General features: G+C 38.0%; 1 protein-coding gene across 9 annotated transcripts in view; it reads left to right on the top strand.

Moving 5' to 3' along the window:
* The window catches only part of LOC127066846 (protein roadkill), a 78,488-nt gene that overhangs the window by 39,582 nt on the left and 11,903 nt on the right, over nt 1-27,003 (top strand). The window contains exons 1-2 of one of the 9 annotated variants that reach the window (XM_051001064.1): nt 10,186-10,771; nt 11,175-11,916. The exons of 6 other annotated variants lie outside the window; for them this stretch is intronic. In XM_051001064.1, coding sequence (XP_050857021.1) covers nt 11,801-11,916 — 116 coding nt within the window. In that variant the 5' untranslated portion in view covers nt 10,186-10,771; nt 11,175-11,800. Of the gene's footprint in view, nt 1-10,181; nt 11,917-27,003 lie in introns of those variants that run through there. 2 more of the 9 variants (XM_051001066.1, XM_051001065.1) reach the window with 2 other exon arrangements.

Genomic DNA, 27,003 nt, shown 5'->3' on the forward strand with positions numbered 1-27,003 from the left:
GATTTCGATAGATCGTTTCGAAGGATAACGAGAGGGTTTTTATTAAACATTAAAGTGTCCTGGACCAAGGTGTCCACCAAGAGGAACAACCGGTCTATCTATCTAATTCTAATATACCTGTATAAAGCTCGTATCCTACGTCTTCTAACGGTCTTCCGCCTTGACCGAGTTCAACAAGGTCCGTGTCAGATCTCTGTCTTGACTTTGACTCCGTTTTATCATAAAAGTCATTTCAACAATCAATCGGTCGACCGTGAAGCCGTGAGTATCTAACCGTTCTTTCTTTCTTTCTCTCTTTCTTTCTTTCTTTCTTTCTTTCTCTGTCTCTCTTTTTTTCTCTCTTTTTCTATCATTTCTTTCTCTTTCCGACGGAAACTCATTAAGCAAAAGCCGGTGATATCAAGACTGATTGCAAATCAGTTTGCTAGAGCTCTGTAGGATAACGGTTGGGTGGCATTTAGAAGCTTAACGCAAATGCTTGAAATCGAAGTTGCTGGTTTTAACGTAGACTATGCGATAAAGCTTAACTCTCGTACATGTATACGTACGTACAGACATATATATATATATATACATACGTACATATATATAATATGTAGACAACTCTAATATATATATATATATATATATGTATGTATGTATATATAAATATACATATATATATTTATACACACGTACTATATATATGTATATATACGTATATATAAATACTTAAATACATACTTATCTGTACCTACATATATACGGTTATTTACGTAAATAAGGTGCGTGGTGTTATTTGCGCTATTCGTGGCGAGGTTAATTACTTCTCTACCAGTGGAATCAATGTTCTCGATACCTCGATAAAGAAAAGGCTCTAGTAGAGAAATGGATGTACACAGTTAACCCCTTCTACCTTCTCTTCCAACACATATTTTATTTCCACCAGTAATACATAGAACAGAATGACGGCAACCAATGTATAACTCTACTCTGATCGAACGTATCTAATACATATCGTCTATGTGTTGTACACCTTCGTCAGAGTTAGAGCATGGCTCGGATATTCGTATTACATTGACCTCCTTCTAATGCACTCCTCGATGTTTCTGTTTTAACGAGTCGCATGAGATTATCCTTTTTTTCCCTTCTTTCTCTCTTTTTTATTTTTCTTTTCTTTTTTTTCCTTCTTTTTTTTTCTTTCTTTCCTTTTAACTTTCTCGTTAAATTATTTCTCTCGAGTCTGATAATGGAATTATGGTTTCTTTTTCTCTCTCTTCTTCTTTTTTCCTATTTTTTTTTTTCTTTTTTCTTTTCTCAACGTAAATATGCAAATATCCGTTCTTCCTCACGATATAATAACGTTCCCGTATTTTATTCATATCATTGATTTTGCATTCCGTTTTCTCGAATGGAAACAAATATCTTTTGGTTAGCTCATCGATTCGAATAGGAAAAAAGAAATTTCATTTCGTACTCGGAATACCATTCGAACTAAATTTCCTTCTCTTCCTTCTACGAGAGCCGGTAGTTGGATCTTATCCAGTTCCTTGACAGCTGCGATCTATCGCGATTTCTCGCTCAGCAATTCTGTATGTTTATCGCATTTAAAGCTTTTACCTTATCGAGATCTTTCTCTTTCTCTTTCTCTTTCTCTGTCTCTCTATATCTCTCTGTCTATCTCTCTTTCTCTCTTACTTTATATCAATATACGTGTATCACGTCTATTTATTCGAACTGTGATCTATGTTCTTCAAAAATAATGACACACGAGACACGCGTACAAGACTTTCCCTATCTTACCTTATACTTTCAACAAACATCGTCGAATATTTTCTAATCACATGGACTCCGTCGACTCGAGTTAATTCGAACAGTTCTCAATTATTTATTAAAGCTATTAAATTATCTCGATCGTAATAATCTATCCAGTTTAATTCGAGATATCCCTTCAAAAAAATAAACATTAAGGATTTATATATGCAGATAAAACCTATCAAGAAAAACAAAAAAGACAAAACATCTATAATATATATATATTTTTTTACATGTACATATAAAAGAAAAATGTGAGAAAGAGTGGAAAAAATCGAAGGGAAAAAAGAGAAAGAAATTTATCACGAACGATCGTGTTGAAAATGAAGTCAAAACTGCTTTCCAAATAGAAACGATGAAAATAATGATGACGTTCTCTGACGATGTAGTTACGCGGTCCACGTTTATGTAGTATCCGCGTGTTATGGTTGGACGATTTAGGATCGAGCTTGTTTTGTATTTCGAGCAACACGAAGTGCGTTCAATCGTACGGACGGTAGCTGCTCCGTTTTATCGAGCGAGCAGCACCAGCACCAGTACCAGCACCAGCACCAGCACCAGTACCAGTACCAGTACTAGCAAAAGCACCAGTAAATGCACCAGTACTAGTACCAGTACTAGTACCAACACCCATCAGCAATGCCAGTAGCACCGGCGGCAGCAATAGCAATGGCAGTAGCAATAGCAGCAACACAGCAGCAAAATAGCGACGGCGGCAGCTTGTCCCGTGACCTGACCTCGTCTGAACCCTCCATACCACTTTGCCTCGCTCAGTTCGCCCTAACGCAATCACCACCACGCAAACTCCACCTTCTGTCGGTTCAACTTCCACTAGTAATAACTAGCAGCAATCTTTCGTATATATAAAATATAATATATATAATATAATATATATAATATATATATGATAATATGTATATAAAATATTTTATATATATATGTATGTATGTATGTATGTAATATATGTATGTATATACACTTTTAATGATCTTTTCCTCAACTCCATGGAAGAAAAAAGAATGAGAGAGAGAGAGAGAGAGAGAGAGGTAGAGATGGACAGATAGATAAATTGATTAAATGATTTATTTATCTACTTATCGACAATCTATTGTCGGAACAGTGGGATAACCATCAAAATTAACACGAAAAAGAAATTTTCTAAATAATACTGATATTAAGATAATAATAAAAGTATATATATATATATGTATGTATAAATATATGTACATGCATACTTACTACTGTTTGTTTTCTACTACTTTATATTATGTCTGTTTTTTATTACTTCATTTCTCTATCGTTCCTTGATAGAAGAGATAACATATCCTAAATTTTTTCTCAAAGATAAAATATCTGTTTAATAAATGATCAGTTAAATCGTGAAAAGATAATAACGAAACAACTACCTGCTTCGACTACCTGCGATCTTTTGTTCCTTTTTCTTTTTCTTCTTCTTTTTCTTTCGAAATACGCATTTTCAAAAATATTTCAAAAGTATTTGTACATGATGACTCATGTTATAACCGAGGACAAATGATTATCAGATTTATCTTTAGTCACTCCATAAATATATTATTATGTTTATTTACACAGATACACACGAATGTACACAGACACACGCACACAATGATTAATCATTATTTTTTATATCGATCAATAAAATCATCTCAGAATTCTCATTATTTCGTGTAAGTATATATATTTATCGATATGCAAGCGCTAGTAACGCATATATGATTAATCATTATTAAATAGAATTAAGCAATGTCAGTATGTTAGAAAATTTCAATAATTTTGTATCTACAACAAACAAATTTATTATTGAACGTATCGACGTTATTTATTGACAAAGTCAAAGTTACATACAAGTCTGATAGTTACATATACGTCGATATTCTGTAATATGTGTACATTCTATTTCACGTACTCTCTATATCACTCAGTTCGTTCTAACAGTAAAAGAGAATGAGAAAGAGAGAGTGAAAGAAAAAGAGAGAAAGAAAGAGAGAAAGAAAAAGAGGGGGAGAGAGAGAGAGAGAGAGAGAGAGAAGATATACGTTGGTAATGACAAGAAGTAAAATTTATAGTACACTCATAGTTATATATTGTAGCTCGAACAAATTAGTAACAACCACCTCGGAGGGCTCGTAAATGGGAACGTTAAGCACTTGCCGTTGTAAACTCCTGTCATTCGCAGACACGAACCGCATTCGGTGGTGGTGCCATATACGTTGGCACATTAGAAAGTACCTTCGCTGTTAGTCTACGTTCGAGTTAGTCCGAACATTCATTCCTGTTCGTCTATATATGAAACATCTAAAACGATAGTTACATTGACTCTCTCGTTATAACGATCTTTTTTCTTTATTCTTTTTTTCTCTTGTTTCTTTCTTTCTTTTTTCTTGGGATCTTCTTTTTTCCTTTTTTTTTTTTTTTTTTTTTTTTTGAACTGATATATCCAGTCAATTAGACATTTGTAATATCTGATATGGAAGCGTCTGGTTGTCTTTCCTCACTTTTTCTTTTTTTTTTTCTTTTTTTTTTTCTTTTTATTCTTTTTTATTTTTTTCTTTACTTTTTCTCTTAGCGATGGATTTATTTATTTTTTACAAGCTTTCTATTGATCTTTTTCTTTTCTTTTTTTATTTATATTAAACATTCTTTTTTATTACGCACATCCTATATATTACTTTCGCGCGCGCGTGTGTGTAGATATTTTTTCTTCGCAAACTATAATCTTATCTTTGGAGATGTCCGTTCTTCCTTTCCTTTTTTTTTGTCCCCTCTTACTTCCAACTTCGTTTCGTCATTTTATGTGCGGAGACACATATTAAGTAAGTATGTGTGTACGTAAAGGTATTAGGTACATCCGTAAAGATTCGAAAGTGTGCAAATAGAACGAGTGAAGGGGTTGAACGGCGTAAATAGGTGCTGAATTCCAATTCAATCGAGAACTTTTTCGTTCTCAATGCGATAGACAGATTTATCGATCGCCGTGTAAAAAAGAAAAAGAAAGAAAAACAGAGACAAAAATAAACTCGTCGCCGATGATAGTCCAATCAATTTTAACGCATAGCCTGTTAATAAAGGTGATTCTTAACGACTTGAAAGTTGAGATATTAAATAATTTCTTTTTCTTTTTTTTTTTTTCAAATTCTTTTTTAAACTCCTTCTATTAATTTTTCGTTTAGGCACTTAGCGCAACACAAAAATTTATCCGACATCAATAATCACTTCAAAACGCTTTGTCTAGACAAAAAGGAAAGGAAGACCAAAATAAACAAACAAACAAAAAAATAAAATAAAATAAAATAAAAAAGAGGAAGACCTTAATCAATTTCAAAAGCTGTCCGAATGATATTTATGTGACCCGTTCTGTGACCCATACATATAAACGCATACGCATGTACGCAAACACATACACGAACATACGCATACTCACACACTGACGTAACCCTGTGTGAATTAATTTGGTTCGAGCAACAGGCTAACGCCAAGCAAGCGAGCGAGCGAGCGAGCACTCGCCACGAGAAAGTTACGTGACCTGTATAAAGTACCTTTTCTCTCAGTGAAACGTACCGAAAAATCGTCCATTTCGATCCTTTTCATTTTGCAGTACTTTATATACGGTAGTAAAAGAGAAAGAGAGAGAAAAAGTGAAGAAGGCGAAGACGAAGACGAAGATGAAGAAGAAGAAGAAGAAGAAGAAGAAGGAGAAAAATATCGGTGTACTTTTACGAGGACACGAAAATGAGGAAGAGATAGAGATGGAGAAAGTAAGAGAGAGATAAATAGACAGATAGAAAGAGAGAGAGAGAGAGAGAGAAGGAGAAGCAAGGACAGTTTAATGAAGAGAATTAGGTCGTACTTTGTAGAGTTAAAACTCAAGCATCGTTAGGCTCACCTTTTCCATCTCTCTTTTTCTTTCTCTTTCTCTTTCTCTCTTCCTATCGTTCTCTTTGCGTTACGAAAATCAAGCATCATCGTTCTTGCACTTGTGCTGGTACAGATGCTATTGCAACTACTACTGACATCGTTGATGGTACTGGTACTGGTACTTCTACTGGTACTTCTACTGGTACTAGTGCTGTTACTGGTACTGGTACTGGTGGTGATGCTGGTACTGGTACTGGTGCTAGTGCTGGTGCTGTTGCTGGCACAAAGAGCTACTGCCTGCTGGGAAAGAAAAAGGAGGAGGCTCTCTTTCGAGAGAGTCGAGGTTGAATTTTTATTTAAACTCGACACTACGTATTCACGTTCTGGCCTTCGTCTTACTTCGTCGTCGTCCGACAATGAAGTTTCGTAATTGGCCGACTAATAAACGTTCGTACTTCGTTCGAAATACTACTTCGACTTCGAAGAGAAAAAGACAGACATACACACGCACATGTATATATATATATATATATATATATATATATATATATATATAGAAAAAGAAAGAGAGAGAAAGAAAAAGAGAAAGAGAGAGAAAGAGAAAGAGAAAGAGAGAAAAAAATTTATCTCATTTGTGTGAAATCAAGAAACGTTAGAATGAAGCGTTTTAGAAAATAAGTAAAAAGTCGGTCGTGGAACTCGGCGAGGAACGAAATCGAAGCCTTTACAACTACTACTACTCTACTACCAATAATACTACTACTACTACCAATACTACTACTACTACTACTACTACTACTACTACTACTACTACTACTACTACTACTCTACTACCAATACTACTACTACTAAACTACTATTACTCTACTACCACACTACTACTATGATTATTCTACTACCAAACTACTCCAACACTACTACTACTACTCTACTACCAACAATACACTACTGCTACTACCACCATCACCACTACTACTATTATCACTACTACTATACTATTACTATTACTACCACCACCACCACTACTACTACTTCTACTATTATTACTATTATTACTACTACTACTACTACTATTATTATTACTATTACTACTACTACTACTACTACTACTACTATTATTATTACTATTACTACTACTACTACTACTACTACTACTATTACTATTACTACTACTACTACTACTACTACTACTACTACTACTACTACTACTACTACTATCACTCGTTTGCTCGTGAAATTAGCACGTACCTTTCTAGAAGGACGAATCGAGTAGGTTGGTGGGTAGGTACATGTATTTGAGACGAAGAGAAATTTCGATTACAAAACCGTCACGATATATCCCCGTAGTCGTTGTCACATACATAAATACACACACACACACACACACAGACAACGATAATTCTCTTCAAGCGAGAGTACGAGAACTGATTTTATGCCGTTAGACTCTCGCGGATGAATTCCTCTCCTCTTAAGGTTCGTACGTGCGCTTACTCACGAATACCTAAGCGACTTTTGCGACACGCTAAGCTCGTGTTTCTTTTTTCTTATTCTTCTTCTTTTTATTTTATTTTCTTTTTTTTTTTTTTTTGTCGCGGAGGGCATATTTGCCTTCCCCATTGTCCTTATTTTCTCCCTTAACTTCAACTCTCTCTACGATTTTCTCCTCCTACTCTTCCTACTCCTCCTTCTCCAACTCTCTCTCCTCCTCGTTCTCTTTGTCGTCGTCGTCGTCATTGTTGACGATCAGGAAGGGCTGAAGCGTTTCACACAAGACGTATCAAATATTTTCGATATCGAATATTTGGTTTAAAAAAGCAAAGAAAAAAAGATAGACAAAGTGTAAAAAAGAATGTATGTTTTTAATAGAAAATATTCTCCAACATATATTCTAAAAATATAAAACATGATCTAATCTCTTTCTATAGAATATAACGTAAAGAAATATTGCAAAAAATATATTTCTGGATATATTGTGAAAATATAAAAATGTATAATTTTAATATCTCGGAGAAGGGATATCAACGCTAGGGTACCGAGAGATTTCTATAAATAAATAAATAAATAAATAAATTAATTAATTAATTAAATGAACGAGCGGAAAGATGGCCGTCACATTTAAAACGATGTCATTATTACTATTATATATTATTCTTATATATTTCGTCGAGGAGGTCGACGAAACTTTTATCCACTTTAACATATTTCTCGTTAAATATGATTATGCTTATATCCAGTATATTTATATTATTCTCTGTCGAAGACTCGAAATATAGGACATGTTTTGCACGACGATTTAGTATAATAAACGCGAGAAAGGAGAGTCTTCGCGAAGACAAAATTTAATCTAACGAAAATATCGAAAGGGAGAGAATGAAAAAGAATGAGATATGAAAGGAAGATAAAACAAAACAAAACAAAATAATAAAAAAAGAAAAGAAAAAAAGAGAGAAAGCGCAAAATAGACTTTTTATATACATTTTTACACCGGCTTGTGCTTTCGGGCGAAGGAGGTTCAGGGTCGGTTTTTTCAAAGGGGGTCAAGGGAACCCTCCGCCCCGGGGGCCCACAGTAATGGCAGCAGTAATAGTAGTAGCAACAGCAAAAGCAGAAGCAGCAAAAGAAGAAGTTATACGAACACTCTTCGCCTCTCCAATTCGTTCTAGAGAATTTCAAAATTCTTACGAAAACGCAAATACAAATATATCGTCTTTTTTACTTTCTTTTCTTTCCTCCTTTTTTTTCATTTTATTTCTTTTTTTTTTTACGAATCATACGTAATAATACGTCTCCTCCTCTTCGTCAAATACGACGTTAATGGTTCACTCGAAGAGAGGGCTCCGCGTTCTCCTTTCTTTTTCGTTTATCTTCATTCACATCGAGTTGTAACGCACGGTGTGGTAAAAAGCGACATTAAATACGATAGAAATTCACCGAAAATTTATTCCTTTCTTCGAAGAAAGGAAGCAAGCAAGCAAACAAGCAAGCAAGCAAGGAAGGAAGGAAGAAACGAACGAACGAAATAAATAAAGAACGAAAGAACGAGGAAAACGAGCAACACGCACGTTATTCTCCCACACGATGTCATACAAGCATCGTGCGTGATTCCGTTGGTAGGATGGATAAATGGACGAACGGACGGATGGACGGACGAATGGACGGATGGACGTCACGGTCCCATTGACGCCGAGACCCCCAAGTACCTTAAACACCCATAAAAACATTTTCGTGACCCCTTTTTTCTCTCTTGTAATGTCAGACGAGGACGATGCGGCGGCGGCGGCGGCAGCCCCGTTCTCAAGTTCCGGTGACACGTAAAACACCCATCGATGACTATCGAAGGACCTTTCACGCTCTTACCTTCTTAACAACCAATAAACGTGTTCCTTTCTTAGAAAGGATCTTGTAAATATCACATTCCTAATTATTGGAATCTTTAATGTCCGAAGATCGAAGAAGAAAAAGAAGCTTCGAACGTGTCGATACTTGGTCGATTGACCAATCGAATTGCAATCGACTATCGACCAATCATCAACGTTATTATTTCGAAAAGTATTCTGATAAATTCCCGTTTATAATCAGTTTTATATATCCCGTCGATATTGCTTCTTACATCATTTTTTATTGGAACGCAAAGTAGTAACGTAATGGTAGTAAGTTATTTACTTATTTATTTCAAACTCCTTGGAAAAAAATGCGATTTCGTTCCGCGCGATTAAATCGAATGTTTAATTCGCTTGTAAAGAAAAAAAAAAAGAAAGAAAAAGAAGAAAGAAGAAGAAGAGGGAAGAAAAAATTGAAGAAGTAGTCGATAAAAATAGTGACATTGATTACGGCCCGGTACAATGGTGCGATTGTACCACGCGCGGTATAGAATCGTGACAAAGAAAAAGTAAATACTCGAAGAGACAGATGTATGCTACGCGCACGTTGTTGCCTTTATCGTTGTTATTTTCTTGAAGAAGAAAGAAAAATAGTTAAAAAAGAAAAAAGAAAAGAAAAATAACGAGTGCCATATTCCGACGATAAACGCAGATGCAAAAAGCATCTGCTTTTTTTAAGTTAAATTTAAATTACATGTAAGAACGAGGGGATAGATAGATAGAATGATATATTAGAACAAATGGTATTATTTAAAGAACGTCTCCCTTTTTCAATCATCGAATATTTTTCTCCTCTCAATGTCGCCGTCTTGTTCGGAAATAGAAAAACGAAGAGATAATTATTTCTTCTCGAAATAGATGTAATTAAATTACACTGAAATAAATTTGAAAAAATAGAATGAGGAAGTATGACATAATGGTAAACGATTATTGCTATTGTCTACTTCGGAGATGACATACGAGTTTTATAGAAACTATTGTATTGTCAATTGCAGCGTGACATATGAGAGTTATTAAAAGGTTTAATAACGGTTAGAGAACATTCCATGATATCGGAGAAGATAAAGAAATAAGAAGAAATAAGAAGAAGAAGAAGAAGAAGAAGAAGAAGAAGAAGAAGAAAAGACAAGACAAGAGAAGACAAGAGAAGACAAGAGAAGAGGAGCAGTGTGGTTTCGTATAGACATTAGACCACGCCAGCAGAGCAGAGCAGAATAGAGCAGAGCAGAATAGAGCAGAGCAGAGCAGAGCAGAGTAGAGCAGAGCAGAGCAGAGCAGAGTAGAGCAGAGTAGAGCAGAACGGAGCAGAACAGCGGAGGCAGCAGTAGCAACAGTACGGCGTCGACGCAGAACGAAAAACCTTGGCTTCGCCCGTCGTCGTCGTCGACGTCGACCGTCGCGAGCTGTGTGTCCCGAGCGGGCGCACGAGGTCGTAGCGAAGGTACCCGAGCGCCGAGCGAACGTCGACGGAGTTAACCGAGTTATAGCGGAATCAGCCGAGCGGCTAAGCTCGGTGGTGGGGCATCAAGAAGGCTCAGTGTCTCGGCTCAGTCGAGCCAGCGTCGTGGTTGGAATCGGTTTTGGGTGAGTGACGGGCACCGTCTCTCTCTCGGCGGGGAGGGGAGAGTAGAAACTCTCTCGCAGGTCGTTCCAAGGCAGCCGCTCTTTAATCGCGCGTACACGAGGTAGTCCAGTCGATGGTGGCCAGCTGCCGGAGTGAGGTTCAGTATCGCAGCTGCGCGTCTTTTCTCTCCTCCCCTCGCTCGCTTCTTTCCTTTTTCTCTCTCTTTCTCCCTCCCTCCCTTCTCTTCTCTCTCTTTCTCTCCCTCTTTCTCTTTCTCTCTATACATATCTCTATCGGTTTATCCCTTTTCCGTCTATATCTTTTCTTATCCTTGAGTCCTTAACCGTTCTAGCGCATATCGTATTATATCGACCTATCGTCGCGTACGGCTCCATCCGAAATCTCTACCTTCGTCGTCGTCGTCGTCGTCGTCGTCGTCGTTGTCGACGTCGTCGTCGTCGTCGTCGTCGTCGTCGTCGTCCTCGTTTTCCGTCGCATCGACACTTTGTGGATGAACGACGCGTGTCGCGAAATATTGTTCTTCTCCATCGCATTAACAGAGCATTACTCCCGAGAATATTACCGCTGAAGTAGAAGAGCAAGGGAGAGAGAGAGAGAGAGAGAGAGAGAGCAGACGGACGGACAGACAGAGGGTAGTATAACACAGTGAAAATGCGGTGGTCGTGGTAGTGACAAGTGTAACACCGAAATAAAGAGATAAAGAGAGATAAAGAGAGAAAGAAAAAAGAACGAAAGAAAGACAGGCAGTCGGAAAGAAAAAAAGAAAGAAAGAAAGAAAGAAAGAAAGAAAGGTGGGGCGTTGACGGAAGAAGCAAAAAACAAGAAAAGAAGAACAAGAAAAAAGAAAGAGGTGAGGAAAAGGAAGAGGAAAAAGATAAAAGTACACTCGACGACCGTATCCCCAAGGCGAGATTTATCATCAAACAGGAGTGTGAGTTAGAGAACGGAGAAGGAGAAATCTACTGGTCGTCCTCGTCCCTTAAAAGGAAAAGGAAGGAGAAGTAAGTGTAGGAGAAGGAGAAGGAAGAGGAAGAGGAGAAGGTGGTGGAGGAGGAGGAGGAGGAGGAGGAGGAGAAGGAGGAGAGCCGTTTTTTTAGCCTTTCGTTAGCCAGAGCGGAAGTTATGACGGAGACGCGTGCTAGAGAAGGAAGTATTATTCGCGCGCATGTGTCCAGTGGGTTATAATAGTGAATACGAGGAAGTGGCCCTTGGAAATCTGGATAATTTGTTTTCTACATCTACGGGGCCCGAATTATCTCGTGTCAGGATGGCGCTCGCGCGGTACGTAGCCCTGTCTCTCTCTTCTGTTGTATAGCCAATGTTCTTCTTCTCTTCCGTCTCCTCCTCTTCTCCTCCTGCTTGCTTGTCTGCTGCCTGCCTGCTTGCTTGCTTGCTTGCTTGCTTGCTTGCCTGCTTGCCTTCGTTGGCCTTCGTTCGTTCCGCGAGGGCAGGGCCTCTTAAACCCCCCACCTACCCCTCATCCAACCTCCCACCCTTACCCCACCTTTAACCCTCCCGTCCCGAGCAACTCCTCCTTCGACTACTCCCCTATCCCTCACCTACCTACCTACCTACCTACCTACCTATCTACCTACCTACCCATCTACCCACCTACCCTCTTCTTCTCGATCGTTCGAAACTTCACGCGTCACGCCTCTTATCTACTACAATCGAAACTATTATACTTTTCTTTTTTTATTTCTTAATCTTTATTTTCTCTTTATCCCGCCCCGTTTTTCCTCTTTCTCCCCCTCCTCCTTCTTCTTTGTTCCTACCCCCCCACATGTACTTACTTACTTACTTACTTACTTTACTTTACTTTACTTACCCCATCATTGTTTCTTATGTTTTGTTTTTCTTTGCTTCACTTCTTCTTCATCTCGCTTCACTTCACTTTACTTTTCCTTTTCCTTTCCTTTCCTTTCCTTTATCGCCGTGTCCACTTACGTGATATACGTTTGTATGTATACGAGAGAAGAAGTTCCTTTCAGAGAATTTGGATTTGTCCTAGGGAAATGAAATCGGTTTGGTCGAGTGGGTGGATGGGTGGGTTGGTGAATGGGAGGGTGAGAGAGGGAGGGGGATACGACCTAGTCGAGAACTCGTCGCGTACTATTGTTGCTATTTTCAAATCGTCTCGACGAAATTTTACGACGTCTGTGTACGCGTGTGTCTGGTTTATGACGTGTGTGTGACGGAGAGAGAACGAGAGAGCCAACGAAAAGGGTCGATTGCCAACTATATCATTCTCTGCTTACCCGATCGTAATTGCAAATTGTTCCTAGCTCTTAAAAATATACTATGAGAGTATACTTTTAATGATAATGGAACGTAGAATGACATAGTAATGGTTCCGTCGAGAGATTAGCAGCGGTGGTTCGATAGACGGTCAACGACCGGCCCTGCTGCGAATATACCATCCTCTTCTATGTGTCATGCGTGTTCTCTATCTCTATCTCTCTATCTCGCTCTCTGGTTTATATATACATATGTATATGAATGTATGTGTATGTATGTACACATTTATGTATATATGTATGTATACACGTACGTACGTACATAATATCCTCCTCTCTGTACGTCCTAACTCTCGACCAATGTGAAAAGGGATGGTGAAGGGTGAGGAAAAGGGAAACTCGGTTTTCGGTGATCGAGTTAACTCCGCGACCATTGTTCGTCCTCTTTCCTCTCTCTTTCACTCCACCCCTCTTTCTCACCCCTCCCTTCCCCCTCTCTCTCTCTCTATCTCTCTCCCCCTCTTTTCTATTTCCTTATACTCATAACTCGGAACTAAGTTCTTGGTCAAGTCCGACCGTGGTTGTTGCTGCTGCTCACTATACGAAGAACCGAACGGCGCAAGGTTAATACACCTTTTTATGTCGAGTCCAGCCTTTTAACGGATGCGGGCTCCGTCATGGTTCGACGATTTGCTTTCATGCGAACGCATTTGACCCTGAATGCTATTCCGTTGGAATTTGAAAGATGAAAACACGTTCTTCCGCGGTCTTACATTGTAACATCTCTTTATCTCGATCAATGTCTCTGTCTCTATCTTTCTTTCTATATTTTTATTCAGTATTTTTCGTTCTCTACTCTGAATAAATTCTCGAGTCGATTGGGTTAAAATTTAACGGAACGAATATATACACGCACACGTATATAGATAGATAGATAGATAGATAGAAAGAGAGAAAAAGAGAGAGAGAGAGACATATATTTGTTATTTTCGTACTAAAGATAAATTTTAATGCGAGACATTGTATTTATTGTTATTTCTTAAAACGTTACGTACCGATGTAGGAACGGTATTTATTACTAGCGTGGAATAATACCGAAGGAAGCCGAGAAAATTTGAAATTCAAAAGCTCTCGAGGGAACGACTCGACTTAGGGGGCGATTGATCTATCGATCGATCGATCGAGGTGTAATCGTTCTTTTCTACAGATAGACCAAGTTCGTAACAAAATGGCTAGCCAAGCTAGCTCGTTCGTTGGCTTGCTTGCTTGCTTGCTTGCTACTTTGCTAGCTTGCTAACTTCTTACCTTGCTAGCTTCTTATATACGGTCACTTCGTGACGAGACTTAACGATTAGAATTTTCTTTCGATCTGTGACTAGGTAGCCCTTCTATTGGTCGACGTTTCCTTTACCGATCGAGTAATGCGATCGCACGTTCAGAGTCAACGTGCCTAAGAGTACTCTTCATACACTCTAATATATATATACATATATACGTAATATATATATATATATATTAAAAAAAAAGAGTCAAGTATTTCTAAAACTATATCGAGTTCTTATTTCTGTTTATGTGTATATGTGTATATGTGTAGTTTCAAAGTACTTGATTCTTTTCTCTCCCTCTCTCTCTTTTTTAATAATCTCCATCGTTATCACAAAATGTTGGAACACGGTTTCCTCGGATGGACTCTCTCTCTCTCCCTCTCTTCCACATCGTATTACACCTTAGGCGTTAGTCATTTTACCTACTTCCTGTTGGCTCACGGCAGCGCACTATCGTTCAAAGCGGTGATTCACGAAGACTATAAATGTATGATGAGCTACTTCTCATATCAAACTCGAAGTGCGAATAGAGCAGCCTTCCTTCGTTCCTTCCTTCCTTCCTTATTTCTCTCTCTCTCTCTTTTTTCTTTTTTATCCCTACCATTCTTCGAGTAATCGCTCGATCAGTGTATTTTCAGCATGTCCTTGACATTGTTGTTAAAGTGACACTTGAAAATAATTAAAAGAAGTCATTAAGTAGTTCGGAACGTAGATTCGCGAGTCCGATAAAAAATTATCACGTACTATACAACTACAAAAAAAGAAAAGAAAAATCGACTACGGCACAACCAAGACGAAGACGAAGACGAAGAAGTTTATTTATTACTTCGCTCGGCCGGGCGTTGTGCACGTTTTCTGTTAACTTCCGTCGTCGTCTCTTTTCTACTGTGCCGATAATAGCGGATGTTGTGTAACGACATAGAAAACGTTTTTAAAGATAACTCGGCCTTCGGCAATTTAAGAAAAGTCGATGAGCTTTACCATTTCTATTGCTACTACTATTGCTACTACTGTTATTATTATTATCATTATTAATACTATCGTTACCATTACTACTGCGATACGTATGTATACTTAATCAATTCCTATATATGCATATATATGCATATTTATTTATTTATTTATACATATATCTGAAGTAATTAAAATGTTCAGTTCTCCTCGAATTAAATGAATCTTCTTCGAAATACGATCGTATCGGTTTCTCCATATGTATATGGATACATGTATGTGTGTATATATAAAAAATGTTCTCGTTCGATTTTTACCCAGAAGTATCGCACATACTTACATTACTCGATAAATATAACTCATCCAACAATACGTATGTCTGCCCTATTCAACCAACTATCAGCGGCTCGAAAATCTTGCAACCTTGTTTTGAGCTGATAGCGGTATATGATTTATTATACTTCTGCAACAATCTGTTTCATTATTATTATTATTATAATGATTATTATTATTATACGCAAATTAAACGTATCCAAATAACAACGTAGATAATATACGTTCTTACGTATGATTAAGAATAAGAAAAAAAAAAAAAACGGGAGCCACATTTTCCCGGTATTTTAGAACGTCCGCAATGATGATACCGATCTGTCCGTGTGTCTATGTATGTTACGTGCTCGTCTATGCATTTTTAATGCGACCTTACTCATAATGAAGATTTACGCTTCAAAAAGTTAATCCTTATTTCTTCACCATGTATATCTCTTCGTTAGAATATTCATTTTGCCATTCGGGTGGAATTGTTCCTCTTTCAAAAAAAAAAAAAAAAAAAAAAAAAAATGAGGGGAAAGAAAAGAAAGAAAGAAAAAGAAAAAAAAATGTACATAGCCCCAATTTAAAAATTACAAAATATTGTTAATAATAGTGTCGATCGATCATCGTCATTGTAGTGGTAGATAATCAACATGACGTTAAGTGAATCGGAAAAGCCCGTCGACCTTGCCCGACGTTATCGTAATACTGCGCGCCATCATTTATTCTTTTTTTTTTTTGCTGACAACATTAGTGCATACACACGTATACGCATGAACGCACGTAAGCATGCACGCATGCATATATGATATGCACGCTAAGGTAGAAAATGCATTCGGTGTCGGTGTCCTTTATTCCGGTAACAGCTGACCTAGCATTGTTATCACATCGTACACTCCTTCCCCCTCTCTCACTCACTCTTTCCTCTTCACTCGACCAGTATCTCTCTCTCTCTTTCTCTCTCTCTCAAGCTTTTTTATATATACAGACAAATCCTCGTAGAGGTTGTTCTTTTTATTACATTTTTAGTCTTCGTCGTTTTATCAATTCGATTTTACTTGCACTTCATGTTGCTTCTTTCTCTCTCTCTCTCTCTCTCTCTCTCTCTCTCTCTCTCTCTCTCTGTTTTTTTCTTGAGACTAAAAAAGAAGGAAGTAAAAAAGAAAAAGGAAAAAATAATCGATTAGGTCGCATTAGAGTTTGTCGATTATCTGAACAACTACGTTAATAACAGCTTGACCGATAAAACGATGCTCGTGTACATACATATATATATATGATGTGTGTGTGTGTATGTGTGTATATATATATATATATATATATATATATATATATATTATATACATATATTATGTTAGCTCAGGTTCGTCGGATAAGTCGTATTATAGTCTAGAACAGCGTTTCTCAACCTATAAGACCCGGTCGCTCAGTTATCGAAGCCCAGTTATATTTTTAAACAGGTCGAAACGAATATGCTATCTTTTATATATATATATATATGTATGTATGTATATGTATGTATGTATGTATAATTTTATATAATTTTTTTATCTAATTTAAAAAAAATGTTATTTCCTATCTTACGACAAAAGTTAGAAAAGCGTTTGGTATTTATGCGAATTCGCGAGGATATAATCGTCGTCGTTATCAGTAACAGTCGTATCTTTAAAATAAATTAGGTAATACAAACTGACATACATAGTTCTTAATCGAGTTCTTAAGAATATGTTAATATTGTAATAAGAAGAACAAGAGCAACGACAAAAAGTAAAACGAGAAAAAAAGATTTGTGTTACATTACGATGCAACATTGCAAATAAAAAAAAAAAAATATGTCGAATACGCAGAGCAATAAAAGGTTGAGAAACTCTGATCTAGACGATCAAATTTCGAGGTTGGGTATTCAGGGTGTGCGATAAAAAACGCGACGTCAGGCACGTCCATTGATTGCATTATCAATTACGAAGTATGGGTATTATTATACATCATAAAGAGAGAAAGAGAGAGAGAGAGAGAAAGAAAGAAAGAGAGTGAGAGAGTTAGAGAGAGGGAGATAGGAAGATAAAAAAAAAAGCGAGGCCAATCGATGTCCAGTATGTGCCACTCGATGAAATAGAGCCAAGCACAAAGGACGATAGGTGTTATATCCATCATATTACGTATACATATGCTTGACGCTACAAGGTGAACGTACGTGTGAATGTAAAAGGTAGATAGATGGATAGATAGATAAAGACAGAGAGAAAGAGAGAAAGATAGAAAGAAAGATAGAAGAATGAGTAGGCTTGGATGAGGTGTAGGGGTGCGGCATTCATCAGGGTTGCGACAGGGTGCTAAAGGAAAAGAAAAAGAAACTCGTCATAGGTCGGTTGGTCGATCGGTCGGTTGGTCGGTCGGTCGGTCGGTCGGTCGGTCGGTCGGTCGGTCGGACCGGTGGTTGTCCCTTTTTTAGGGTTCGTTTTCTTCCTTCTCATCGTCCTCGTCTCCCTTCTTCTCGACAGAACAAACTCTACCTTGGCTGCCTTCAGCTGTAAGGGTATAGGTGAGTAGCGAGTTCCACGGAATGCAAAACTCGCTGAAGGTTCTCTAAGGGAGCCACGACGACTTCCACGAAACGTCCTTGCTCGATGGAACAACTTTTTCTTCTTCTTCTGCTTCTTCTTCTTCTTCTTCTTCTTCGTATTTGCCCCTTCTCTGTTCTTCTCCCTCTTTAGTTTACTTTCAAGTCTTTTCATCTTTCTTTCTTTCTTTTTTTTTGTTCGTTTATTGGCTTCTGTCCTTATTCACTCTCTTTCTTTCTTTCTTTCTTTCTTTCTTTCTTTCTTTATTTTTTAATAGATTTTAGGGATGTCTTCAAAGAAATTTTATTCCTTCCCATTCAAACTGCCATTACTCTCTCTTGCTCCCCCCACCCACCCAACCATCCATCCATTTCCCATCCCTTATCCCTCTACTTCTTGTTCAAGAACGGAACAAACACAAACGCAGCAGCAGTAACCAACCTTTCTCTAGATTTTCCTTATTGGATAGATCGTTTCAAATGCGTTTATTCGTTCCCCATAAGTCGACTCTCCTCTCGAGCTGCGAAGAAGATGGAGTCTTCCTCCGATGTTCTTTGTTCTCACGCGATACACTCTTCCGGGACGGAGTAATGAACGTCTTGAAGATGGGGGTGATTTCGTCTTTCTTTTTCTTCTTCTTCTTATCTTTTTTAATCTTTAATTTTTATTCCCTTTGAACTTAAAGCTTTTCATAAGATTTTCATCATCTCTCTCTTTCTCTTACTCTTTTACTTTGCGGAATAAATTAATCAAATTTTATTATGAGTACTCGTTCTCAATTGATAATTTTCTTTTATACACACACAGATCCCTTATAGATATATATATATTATATATTTATTATATACGTATTTTTTATACATATCTGATCACTTATTATTTGTTAAGTTAAATTCAGAAATAATTAATAAATGAAGTATAACAGATGACGGATAGAACATATATTTGAGAAAAGTAGTGTGGTACAGTAGTGATGGTACAGTAATGATGGTATTAGTCTTGTAAAAGGTACGCTTTAAATTGACGGTCATTATTAGGGTAAGCCAAAAGGAACGAAAAGAATAATGGATTTATTGCAACGTCGTGTCCCAACATAGTAGTCCCGTGACCGCAGTCTTTGCCGCAGCTTCTAAGAAAGGCTTTTGGAAAAGGGACCTTCGACTATATGCCTTTTGGAATTTCTCCAACGTTGGCTTGAGAGCCAGAACTTTTTTTCTTTTTCTTTTCTTTTCTTTTTTTTTTTTTTTTATATATATACCCTTTCTCTTTTTCTCTCTCTTTTTCCCTTAGTCGATAAAAGCAACATCAACAGCAGCAATAGCAAGTGATGGTGGTGGTATACCATATAGTATAAAAGCTAACTCGATCTCTCTTTCAATGTCCCTCCCTCTTTCTCTCTCTCTCTCTCTCTCTCTCTCTCTCTCTCTGTCTCTCTCTCTCTCTCTCTCTTTCACTCTCTACGTCGTATTCCGCGGAAAGTTTCGTCCTCCTTTAATTAACCCGAATTGAACTTTGAACTGCGAACGAAAGCTTGGGCGTTCGTTTCATGTTGTTGCCTTCGTTAAGTCTGTACCACGAGACAAACGAACGCAAAAAATTTCATACATATACATGCATACATATATACATATGCATGTATCTATCTCCTTTGGTTTATAGTCGTCGTATGGAGCATTATAAAAAAAAAAAGATTTTTAAAAAGTATAAAAAAGAAAAAAGTAGAAGAAATTCCTGAAAATAAAGTAATGATACGTAATATTCGTTTCTGAGAAAAGAGAATAGACGAATAATGATTAGAAGTTTTTTTTTTTTATCGTACTCGTAGGGCCTCAGGGTCCATCTTCTTTCTTTCTTTTTTTTTCTTTCTTTCTCTCTCTATCTCTCCCTCTCAGTTTCTCCGTATTTTCTCTACAAGCTCGGTTATATCCCTGGTAAAAGGGGGAGGGACTGACGCTCTCTCGCTCCCTATATCCTGACTCGTTTTGCCACAGCCACGGCAGGGCCAGTGCCCTGGTACGTGGGATATACCGGACGACCTTGGGCCTCACGGCCAATTTGCGAGGTCCGCTCCCTCCAGATGGGCCCTTACAACCCAGGTCTTCTTATTAGTCGGGAAGGAGTTCGAGCCAAGAATTGTATGTATACATACATACATATGTGTGTGTGTGTGTGTTTATAAAAGAGTTAAAAAGAATAAAAGAGAGAGAGAGAGAGAGAGAGAGAAGTACAAAGTTTTAGTCGTTGAGAAACAACACTTTAGCTCTGTCTCACGACAGTTACGTAAATTCTTTCGATTACTTGTAAATATGTATGTTACTACGTATGTAACGTATCTACACACACATACATGTACATGCATACTTGGAATAAGACGGAACGCGTTAAACGTTATTTGTCTTTCTTATTCGTTCCTCGACAGAAACGACATGTTGTGTGTCACGTTGTCGTCGTCGAATCGAAAAAAAGAAAAGAGAAAAAGAAAAGAAAAATCGACTCGATACTTGGAAACAACAAAATCGACGAGGTGCAGTAGCAATGGTGATGCGTGCTGGTGGTGATGGTGGTGATGGTGATGATGGTGGTGTGTTGAACGTGATGTGTCAGACATATAACCTCTTCCACCTTCTCCTCCTCTTCCTCTTCCTCCTTTCCAGGTCCTCCTCACGCGCAAGCACACGTTCCTTCGAAGACTACGCGGAAGCAGCGTATCTTCGTGCGAACACGAACACGAACACGAGCACGAATACGAGCACGCTTGCGTTCTCCGTTGTGTTGCATTTCTCATTCGCTTTTACATAATGAAGAAAGGTGAATCGATCGAACGTTAATCACGTGTATGGTATTAATGACATTGATACGACGTGCTCCGAGTATCGGTCAGCAAGCATCGTTTCTCTTTTTCTTTTTCTTTTTCTTTTTCTGTGTGTGTATGTGTATACTCGTACGACCGTGAAGCGCAAAGTGGAGGAGGAACAGGAGAAAGAAAAAGAAATGGCCGTTGTTATTCCGATGAGACTTTCGAATGATTATTAATGGCTGATCTTTTTTCTTTTTTTGTTTTACTGTTTCTCTCTCTCTCTCTCTTTCTTTTTCTTCGTTGTTGAAGAAATGTAAGATCCAAAGGAACCTTGGATCTTACAAGATAGTTTATTCCGCTGATATCACTCAACGAACACTATGCATCTGTTACGTTACACTTATTGTTGTTAACCATTATTCGTTCATCATTCGCTTTGTTATATATGCTGTGGAATATCTAAGAGAGAAAAAGAGAGACAACTTCGACACGTACAAAACATATATATATATATATACACATATACATACGTAAAGTAAAGCCATAACGGCCTTGAAGAGAGTTAGCCTTTGTCTTATCACGCTCAGCTCGCAGTAAGCGTCAGCCTTGACTTCTCTTTAACTTTTCTCGTATTTGCTATAGTCACCGATATAGTTGTCACTGTCGTCGTCGTCGTCCTTGTAGTTTTCGTCGTTCTCTACTATTGACTTTTTTCACGACAATCTACTTGATTTAATTTACCTTACAAAATTTTTACTATAGAAATATCTACCTAGTATCTCTATGTACATACGTCCAGTACATAGTTCGTTAGTCGAACCTTCGTCATATTATTTTCTAACTGGGAAAGTACGAAACGTGAAAAATGCAAATTCGTATCACAAATTTATATACTTACTTGTTTAATTTCTCTCTCTGTCTTTTTTTTTTTGTCGGTACCTTGAACGCTATTAAAATTTTTATCAAAAGCGAGAACCGCAAATTCGTGTCACAAATTTATATAGTTATTTCTTTAATTTCTCTCTCCTTCTCTCTTCTTTTTTTTTTGTCAGTACTATAAACAATAAAAATTTTCCATTATGTATTAGCTTTCGTGTGAAATTGTGTAGAACAAAGGAAGATATTTCAGAGGGAAAGTATTTCAAAGGGACACACATTCAGAGGACATCAACGTGATATTCTTTTCCTCTTCATCCTCCTCTTCCTCCTCCTCCTCCTCCTCCTCCTCCTCTTCCTCTTCAACCTCCTCCTCGACCTCCTTCTCTTCTTTCGTAGATGCCTCGTTCGTCGTTACCTGAAACTCGTGGTTTCCTCTTCGGTATTATTCTCTTGGATACTGAAAGAGGGAGAGCGCACACGAGGGAGAGTTGTAAAGCGAGATCATCGACTGAAATTCAAAACCGGATGATGCCTGACACTGCCTGTTTGCTGCCTACCTACCTACCTACCTATCTATGTGACTACTTGCTTGCTTGCTATTTGCCGATAATGAAAAAATTCACTGGCAGTTAACAGCGATTTGACTTTTAAATAAAACGTCTAAATGCTCGGAAAGCATTTCGAAAGCAAATCGAGAAAAATTGGTGTTTGCTGTCGTTTCAAACATACAATTCATTGAATCCATTGGATCCAGTGACTCTTACAAAGGCGTCCGATACCACAAATGTTCGATCTTGGAACGAACGCCGCCACTACCAGCAAATACGTTCTATGTATATTTGTTCGGTATTCCGTAGTCAAAGGGTTAAGAGTTAGTTACGATGTAAAGGGAAGAGAGAGAGAGAGAGAGAGAGAGAGAGAGAGAGAGAGAGAGAGAGAGAGAGAGAGAGAGAGAGAGAGAGAGAGAGAGAGACTAAAGGAGAAAATGTTAGATGAAAAAAAAAGAAAGAAGGTTTTATAGGAAAGAAAAATCGAAGGTTATTAAAAATCAAGAGACGACATATGTAACGTCCATTCTTTTTCTCCCTCTTCTTTTTGTATTCAGAATTTTTTTTCTTTTCTTTTCTCTTTTTTTCCCCTCTTTCTTCTCGATGACAAATTAAACGAGAATAGAAAAACAGAAATATATGTGTAGACACGAGAGTTTATAAAGAGACGAGAGGAAACAACGGGAGATTTCGTTTCGAACGGACTTAGCTCGAAAAAATAGAGAAAGAGAGAGACAGACAGAGAAAGAAAGAAAAAGAGAAAGAGAGAGCAGAGACGGGATAATTCCGTTCTTTTCATAAAGAATGTATTTACTAACATCTGAGGGAAAAACGGAAAGGCGAACTCGAGTATAGAACTGAGAGTTGCTCTTTCGTTTCTCTCTCTCTCTCTCCCTCCCTCTCCCTCTCTCTCTCTCTCTCTCTCTCTCTCTCTCTCTCTCTTTCTCCTCTTTCTTCTTTCTAGAAATATAAGTATATACATATAATACACAATAAACGTATATACGTATGTACATATGTGTGTATATATACGTATGGTGCATGTACGTACGTATGTACGTACATCTGTAATGTATCTATATGGGGGAAAGTTTCTCGTCGGGAATCTGAAATGACTATGTCCCCGCACCATTCGCGGAAATCTATTCTCGTGAGAGATCGGGAGAGAATTTCAATATTCTGTACTGAGACTCGTTTCCGGGAAACTATCCAGGCAGGCAAGCAGGCAGGCTAGCTAGTAGAGGGCGGTAAAGGAAAAAGACGAAGAAGAAGACGAAGAAGACGAAAAAGAAGAAAAAGAAACGAGTGGAGGAGGAGAAGGAAGAGGAGGAGGAGGAACTTATCGAGCGAAAGTTTCCTCTTTTCGTTTCAACGAAACGCCGCCTCGTATCTATTTATCCATGCTCATAATAATACATAAACACGATTTGAAATCTAAAATGTGTCGGATTAACGATTATACCAGGATCGATTTCTCTCTCTCTCTCTCTCTCTCTCTCTCTCTCTCTCTCTTCCCCTCTCTCTCTCTATCTCTCTTTCTCTATGTAGCTATCTATCTATTTATCTATCTGTCTCTCTCCCTACTCAACAGAATTGTCTCGTAGCTTGTTCCAGTGAAATGAAATTTTTCCTGTTGGGAGAGCCCTTTCACTTTGCCATTTGCTTGTAAAATAAGAGAAAGAGAATAAAGTTTGAGAGGGATAGAGATAGATAGATAGATAGATAGATAGATAGATAGATAGATAGATAGATAGATAGATAGATAGATAGATAGATAGATAGATAGATAGATAGATAGATAGATAGATAGATAGATAGATAGATAGATAGATAGATAGTAGGTAGATAAGACGCCATATTTAATCGCCGTTGCCGTCGAAGATATTAACGTTTGCTTCTTTCTCTTTTTTTCTTTCTTTTTTTTCCCGTCTATTGTCGTCACCATTTAACTCTTTCTTTCTCTCTCCCTCTCTCTTTCTCTTTCTCTCTCTTTTCTCCCTCTTTTTTCTTTCTTTCTCTTCAATAGAAATAAGACTCGTGAAACGTTTGTCAGCCAACGACATAGACGTTTGGCAACGAAGAAACTCGAATAGAATATAGGAGTTAGAGAGACAGAAAGGGGGCGGAGGGAGGAAATGAGGGAGAGGGGTAGAGCGACGTAACAGCATACTACTATCGTTCTCAGGGCTGATTTGGCAACGAGAAACGAACGCGCGAACTCTCGTGGTCGGGTTCGCGAGAGTGGTCGTGTAATTATGTGGTTTCGCCTTAGTATGGGTTGGTTTTCACCTAACTTCCTCGTTTTCACCGGCGAGAACTCAACAACGGAGAGCTCGTTCTACTTTCCCCCGGGCTGACTTCGAGCTCGGGCTTGTGTTATGGCCCACGCCTCCGCGAGAGTCCCGGTAAAAGAGAAGAGAAAGAGAGAGAGAGAGAGAGAGAGAGAGAGAGAGAGAGTGAGAGAGAGAGAGGAGAGAGCCCTCCTAGAGAGCTCGAAATCGTATCCTAGGGAATCCAGTTCGTTCAGCGATCGTTCTGTCATTAATAAAATGTTGGAATAATATCGCTTTTTATTATTTTTTTTTTTTATTTTTTTTTCTATTTATTTATTTATTTTTTTTGTTTGAAACCAATTTGAGTGGGCTGAGTCCAATACATAATTCTTGGTACTTATTAACAATTTTTTTTTATAGGATATATTGATCACTAGTAATTTTTCTTTTTTATGTATTAATGTTTTTTATATTTAATTTTTTTTATATATTACCAATATCTTTTGTTAGTATTGTTTACTTTTTTTTTCTTTTTCTTTTTCTTTTTTTTTTAATACTAAAGTATCCACTATTGCGTCTATGTAGTTTTCGATAAAAAAAAATAAAATAAAAAACTAAGAAAAAAGAATACTAACGTTATTTATTTAGATAGAAAATATTACAAATTCCGACATAGTCGCATAAATTATTTACTTATTGATCAACTTGATATTTAAAAAAGGGAAAGAAAAGTATCAATTGATTCTTGTAAAGTTCGTATTTTTTGCAATAAGGAATTCAAGGAACTTCGTGTCCTCCTCTTTCATTTCGTTGTATCGAAACAACACTTCGAGACTTCGCAATCGATGCATACATACATTCGCATACATATGCATACATCGGTAGGTACAAGTTGGATTAATCGACGAATCGAAGTAAATTACAGAGTATATAGACAAAAGCGTGTAAGAGAAATTGGCGAATCGCCCTCTCTGATCGATTTCTTTTCTTGTCGAACGACAATCGCTCGTGTTCCTGCACCGTGACCAATCGCACGCAAGGTGCTATCGCAATAGAGAAATACATAGTTTGTCTTTCTCCCTTGGCGAAATGTTCTCCTTGCTATATCGACTCTCGCTGAATAAAGCTCTCTCTCTCTCTCTCTCTCTTTCTCCCTTTCTTTCTGTCTTTCTTTCTTTCTTTCTTTCTTTCTTTCTTTTTCTCTTTTGCCAGCCGTTACGGACTATCTAGCGCAAACCAATGTGGGAGTAGCAATGTGGAAGTGAAAGTTGGGAGCTCGTACTGTGGGGGAAGTCCTCCTTCGGAAAGTGTCGTTTTATATGTTCTTTGATAGAGAGTAGGAAGAGAGAAGGGGGGCGGGGGAGAGAACATCCTTTTCTCTCCTTCCATTTTTTTTTTTTACGAACGATTCGACTTTTTGAGCGAACGTGATAGGAAAGTGCTTTTATGTATATAGAAATAATCGCGAGAGATAGATAGATAGATAGATAGATAGATAGATAGAGAGAGAGAGAGAGAGAGAGAGAGAGAGAGAGAGAGGGGGTGGATGAAGGAGAAGGGAAAGAGAGAGAGAGAGAGAGAGAGAGAGATATTGACGAGACGCAGGAAACGCTCCACTTTCGTTCCTCGTGTGTCACATATCGACGAAAGGAAACGCGAAATCGCATTTGTCGCTTCGCCCTTCCTCTATAACGTTTCTCCCTTCGTTCTTATCTATATCGAAACGGAATACATACGTACATACATATATATTTATATATAAACGTGTTAACGTAGAAATATCCGAGCGAGCGTGTATAAATTCGTATTCTTTCCTTTATGCTAAATACTTTTTTGATTCTTCCTTTTTGATATAAGAAATCTTTAAAGAGATAAGAGAGAGGTGTCATGGTTGCGGCGTTTCCTGTTCGTTCGGTAATCGATCATCGTAAGGAACAGACACAGTAGTCAATAGTAGTTAACTGGAGACAGACAAAAAAGGAGATAGACAGAGAGAAAGAGAAAAGTAGTTGAATAAAGAGAGGGTAAAGGAGGAGTGGGGATAGTGAAGGAAGAGGTAGAACGTAAAAACGGAAACGAAGAAAAGAAGAAGAAGAAGAAGAAGAACGCAAGCAGGCAAGCAAGCAAGCAAGCAAGCAAGCAAGCAGGTCCGATGAACCTGCGAGGCTAATGTACTCTCGGACCTAACCGTGAGCTTCGATGTTTCCCGTAGTAGTTCCGTACTTGTGCTACACGTGAGAGCTTGCCATATCGCGTGCCCTGCATACCCTTCTTCCTTCTCTTTCCCTCTCTTTCTCTCTCTCTCTCTCTCTCTCTCTTGCTCTCTCTTTTTCTCTTGCTCCCTCTCGTTCTCTTTCAATTCCTCTTTCTTTCACTCTCCCACTTTTATTCCCATCTCTCTCTCTCTCTTTCTCTCTCTACTTCTCTACGACGACAGCGCCACCCCCACTGTCGTATCCCCACCATACTTGCTTCACTTCTACAT

This window comes from Vespula vulgaris, chromosome 10, assembly GCF_905475345.1.
Source record: "Vespula vulgaris chromosome 10, iyVesVulg1.1, whole genome shotgun sequence".
Lineage (NCBI taxonomy): Eukaryota > Metazoa > Arthropoda > Insecta > Hymenoptera > Vespidae > Vespula > Vespula vulgaris.